This window comes from Arachis hypogaea, chromosome 4 (assembly GCF_003086295.3).
Source record: "Arachis hypogaea cultivar Tifrunner chromosome 4, arahy.Tifrunner.gnm2.J5K5, whole genome shotgun sequence".
NCBI classification, from domain to species: Eukaryota; Viridiplantae; Streptophyta; class Magnoliopsida; order Fabales; family Fabaceae; genus Arachis; species Arachis hypogaea.
The window spans coordinates 111,027,836-111,033,483 of record NC_092039.1 but is presented as its reverse complement, the minus strand read 5'-3'; the positions used below and the strand labels follow the sequence as shown (position 1 = coordinate 111,033,483).

The 5,648-nt window shown below is 33.5% G+C and overlaps 1 protein-coding gene across 1 annotated transcript; it reads left to right on the top strand.

The window, feature by feature from the left end:
* The first annotated feature begins 466 nt into the window (after positions 1 to 466).
* Positions 467 to 5,381, top strand: LOC112797268 (protein PIN-LIKES 6). The gene is made up of 10 exons (XM_025840115.3): positions 467 to 1,116; positions 1,303 to 1,382; positions 1,510 to 1,634; positions 2,266 to 2,387; positions 2,631 to 2,855; positions 3,289 to 3,363; positions 3,830 to 3,930; positions 4,339 to 4,391; positions 4,517 to 4,705; positions 5,107 to 5,381. Exons 1-10 carry the CDS (start codon positions 913 to 915, stop codon positions 5,226 to 5,228), a joined length of 1,296 nt encoding a protein of 431 aa, XP_025695900.1. The 5' UTR covers positions 467 to 912; the 3' UTR covers positions 5,229 to 5,381.
* Positions 5,382 to 5,648: the final 267 nt, after the last annotated feature.

Below are 5,648 nucleotides of genomic sequence, written 5' to 3'. Positions count from 1 at the left end.
TTTATTTGTCTTCTTAATAAAAATAAGATAGCGTTTGGTGGAGAGATAAAAACGAAAAAATTGAAACAGCAAAAATTAAGATCGAAAGACAGAGACTAAAAAATAAATATTGAAATAAATTTTTGTTTGGTGCAAAGTAGAAGACAGAAATTAAAATAAGAATAAAATTTTAATTTAATTTGTACAAAAATTTTGATCTCTAAAAATTTTAATCTCATGTATTCCTATTTTTTGAAAGTATTAAAATATTAAAATTTTAAAAATTAAATAACAATTTTAGTACCAAACCAATAAATATAATACCAAATTTTAATCTCTCAATTTCTATTTCAATCTCTCAAAACAAATGCTAGGTGAAGGACTTATTTACCTCCCTCTCTAATAAAAATAAAACAGAGTTTTATTTATAAAATTATAATTAAATTAGATTCGTGTATATAGTGACAAAAAAAAAAAAATTAGATTCGTGTATGTGTAATAATGATAAGTGAATGGGAATGTGATTCCTCTCTCTCTATCACACACACTTTCTTTTCTTCCTCCCCCTCTATTGGTTGTGATTGTGAGTGAGTGTTGTTTCTACGTCTCTGTAGAGAGGTAGAGAATAGAAGAGAAGAGAAGAAAGAAACAAGGGGAATCACATTGTTCTTGTGCACGTGCTCATGCAGGCGTAGCCTCCTTATAATAAATCTTCTTTCTTTTTACTTCTTTCCTATTTTTGGTTTATTTTTTTGTTTCTTCATTTCTGTGTTCTTGTTCTGACTTAGAAAAAAACACACTCCCCTCCACCTGTTTGTAGAAAGTCTCAAATCAAACCAAAGCACCCTTTTTTGCTTCTCTTTAGGGGATTTTCAGATTGGATTGAATTGAATTGAATTAAATTGAGCTGTTCATCAAGGAAAGAAAAGAAGAATGGGAACTAGTGTTGGGAGGTTTCTAATGATGTTGCAGAATGAAGGGGCAGTTGGAAGTGGAGGAGGTGAATCAGTGTTAGACTCAATCAAGATTGCAGTGTTACCAATAGCAAAGGTGTTCACCATGTGCTTTTTGGGGTTCCTCATGGCTTCAAAGTATGTTAACATCTTACCTGCTTCTGGGAGGAAGCTCTTGAATGGGGTATATATGTCTTTTCTATTCTCTTGTTTTTTAATTGCTCTATCTGTTGAATTGTTCTGTGTTTGCATCAATCATTATGAGTTTGGATACTGGTGTCAAAGACCAAAGCAGAAAAAAATGAAATTGAATTCTCCTTTCGTTTTCATTGTCTTTCTCTTTGTCTCACCCAATTTTCGGTTGTTGTAGCTTGTCTTTACACTATTGCTACCCTGCTTGATATTCTCTCAATTGGGACAAGCTGTTACCCTGGAGAAGATGCTAGCCTGGTAGGTGACAAATAAATAGTACTCAATTTACTCTCCCACCTTAAATTTTGTTATTTATTGTTATGTGATAAATCACACTCACTACCGACACACATCATCAATTATTTGAGCTCTGATTTTTTTGCAGGTGGTTTATTCCAGTCAATGTTGTGCTGAGTAGCATATCAGGCTCAATAATTGGTTTTATTGTCGCCTCCATCATCCGCCCCCCATACCCTTTCTTCAAGTTTACAATTGTACATATTGGAATAGGTAATCAAATAGTTCTTTTTATGCTCTCTGTCTTTTTTTATCTGCACTTCTGATTATGATGACATGAGAGTCAGGACTGAATGTTGTAAAGAAAAGCAATAGAGGAATATAATTTGCAGGAGTGAGAGTTTTGTTCCGGTTGAGCGGATGCTTTAGATCATAAGGTTAGGAATTTGCATTATAGAGAAAGTCGGGATGGATATATTTTGAAAAGGGTAGTGTAATTTTACCTTACGTGGTTTTGTCATAAGTAAATTAGATTTATAGAAACCAAGTATGAAGAATAGTTTACATGGGGGGCAACGTACTGGGTTGACCAATATGCTGGTAGGGTTGTAGAGAAAAAAAAAGTTATGAAGAAAACACATTGCAATTGTCGCTACAAACTATAATCAAATATGGCAAACAATGGCGTTGTTTAATTCATACAACCGACCTTACTTGGTGGAAAAAAAACGAACTTTTCTTGTTATACTTCGATTGACATCTAAATCATAAGAGAAGGAATGAATGATTGATTTGTTATAATTGTTTACAATAAAATTTAAGAGCAGATATGTTGATTCTGTGTTTTATATGTTGGGTTTTTCTTGTGTTAAATTTAATTATATCGCTGCAAATTCCTATACAGGGAATATTGGGAACGTGCCGCTTGTCCTGATTGCTGCTTTATGTCGAGACACATCCAATCCTTTTGGTGACACTGAAAAATGCAGCACAGATGGAACTGCCTATATATCATTTGGCCAGTGGGTAGGTTCATAGATATCTTCTTGACAACTCCATCTTGTCTCAGTTATTGAATTCTAGTGCCTTGACTTATAACTTAATTCACATAATCAGCTACAATATTAACTCTTAAGTTCAGGGTGGTTGATATAATGTAGAATAGTTTAAGTATATACTCAGGACTCAGTATATTGTTTAAGATCAAGAGTATATTGTTCTAGAAAACATACGCAGGACTCGGGAGTTATTAATTTTAATCTGTCGCAGGTTGGTGCTATCATCCTATACACGTATGTATTTAATATGTTGGCTCCTCCTCCAGAAGGCACATTTGACATTGATAATGAAAGCCTTCCACTGAAGGGTGCTCCAAATAATGATGGCTCACCTGAACAAAATCAAGGAACAACTCCATTGCTTGCTCCAAAGGAGGAGGAAACCCAAAAGGAAGAGGTCATTTTGACAGCATCAAATGCTTCAAGGGAATGGAAGGTGAGATTAACCTGATGAAGAGATTTATTATTATTATTATTATTATTATTATTATTATTATTATTATTATTATTATTATTATTTTCTGTGTTATTTTATTTTATTCATGTTATTTGATGACACTATCATTTTCATGATAATTTTTTGTAGAAGTTTAAGTTTAAGTTTATATAACTTCATATTCGCACCTAATGGGACAAGGCTCAGTTGTCATAACTCAAACTTAACTGGCACAGGAATTTTAATATGATTCTGATGTTTATGTCTTTCAACTCCAATTGCCAAAATCTTCCTTTTTTGTTTGTGAATTGATGGTTTAATTTTTTATGTGTTGCACAATCCATGCAGTGCCTATTTAGATATGCCTATCCTCAATTACTTTTCTTCTTCTCTGGATCCAATGTTTACACATGGTTCATGGTTGCTAGTGCAGATTAAAGATATTTGGGCATTTCTTTATGAGAAGTTGAAGCTTAAGCAAATTATTCAACCCCCTATCATCGCATCGGTAAGCTTCTCTTTGTTGGACCTATAATTGATGTTTTTTTTTTTCCGCATTCTAGATGCTAGGTGTCCTCATATCCCTTCCTTTTGTGTTGCTGTCTTTGGTTGGAAAGATTAAGGTTATTTCTTACTTGTCCTGGTATGGCAATCCAGTTTATATATGATACTTTTTCTTCAATATCTTTTAGAGCAATTATAGAAACAAATTTGTGCATTAAAAAAGAAAAAAAATAATTCTAGTAATCAGCAGTGTACATGCTGAGTCTTATAGATGTCATATGAGGATTGTGGATTTATCTAGTGATAATCATCACGTACCCAGAGCAAACAGCCTTGGTATTCTTCATTAGCAAGTAAAACTTGGAGCTTGGTTTAGTTGTTGTATTTTCACTATTTTGGTAAATGGATTCTTGTGGCAGTAGACAAACGAAGTTGATTTTTTTCTTGGTGTATTACGCATGTTTTCGCAGATTCTGGCCATGGTACTTGGTGCAGTCCCATTTCTCAAGAAACTCATCTTTACACCTGATGCCCCATTATTCTTCTTCACTGACAGCTGCATGATACTTGGGTATGCATATTGATTGCAGTAAATCCTTTTATTTAGTTTGTGTTCTTTTGTAAGTATTCATTATTCTGTGGAAACAGCATACCAACTTACAGAAATTTTACATTTTTCTTTGGGAAACACATGCATATAATAACCTTGATTATATCTGAAATAACAAGGAAGTAGACCTGTACATAGTTTCACCTTATTATTTCCTTTTAACTTGTAGAATTAAAATCTGCTTAAATGCAAAATGAATACTTTATACAAAAATGTATTGTTAGGAAAACATTTCAATCTTGTTTATGAGGTCATCCATGAATAGTTGGGCATCAAATATATGTTAAGAAACTATGTCACATGGTCTTAGATTAGCGATGGTTATGAATCTATTGATATTGGCTAATAGTTACTTTAATTAATGATCAGGGAGGCCATGATTCCGTGCATTTTGTTGGCACTGGGAGGAAACCTTGTTGATGGTAATTTCATAAAGCTCTTGTCACGAGTGTCATATTTAATCTAATTTCATTTATCATGTGTTGGATTCCATGTATTCGTTCTTACAACAAGAATATATAAATGAATCATGGTTATCTGTCTGCAGGACCTGGAAGTTCAAAACTTGGTTTTCGGACAACTGCTGCTATCATTTTTGGGCGGCTGGTTTTAGTGCCTCCCGTTGGACTTGCCATTGTAATGACGGCTGACAAGCTTGGTTTTCTGCCACCTGATGATAAAATGTTTCGGTTTGTCCTACTCATTCAGCATTCAATGCCAACATCAGTTCTTTCAGGTATGCCATAAACATCTCTTATCCTTCTTAGCCCTCACTTTTAGGAACACTTCTGAACATTGCTAGGGTTAAACCTTAAAAAGGTACACAAATCCCTAGCACAACACTTCTGAACACAGGTTGCTTGAGGACTTTAATATCAGGGAACAAATTTGATGTATGGTTAGTTGATAAACCTCAACACAGTCACCCTATTACGTTTGTTCACCAAGTATTTGACTCTTACAATAACTACAAAAGTGCTGCACATGATAATAGTACTTGCTCGGTAGATAGCATAAAATATTTTACACTAATAGTGTATCAAAATTAATCTCTAGACTTATTGTTATTTTGGACTTTATAGTTTTTCAGGTGTTAGGCTTTTAACCATTAAGGTTTATTCTTTTATTTGTTGACAGGTGCCGTTGCTAATCTAAGAGGCTGTGGAAGGGAAGCAGCTGCAGTATTGTTCTGGGTCCATATCTTTGCAGTATTCTCAATGGCTGCATGGACTATTCTATACATAAACATACTCTTCTAACATCTGAGTTTGTGATTATTGCTTTTGCAAAATTCAATTCCAATTTATGTTGTCCGTAGGGAGGTTATAGATTAGTGGATAAATAACAGTATTCCATTGAACAGAAGGATCTTCCTCAAAAGAAATGAAAAAAAAAATTGTTAACCGATGAAAGCTGGACATAAGGTATCTATTCACATGCCATGCTTGGATGGGGCCATTTTATTTCATTGTTGATTGCATTTGTCAAAAAAAAAAAAAAAAAAAACCACCTTGAGAATTCTTAGTATAGTATATAGATATTATATATGTTGTGTCTCTAATCTTATTAATTTGATCCTGCATCCTGATGACAGTTATGTAAATTGTTATTATACACATGTTAGTTTAGTTTTCAGTACCTAAATTTTCTAGATCCTGATCAATATCTTAATGAAAAAT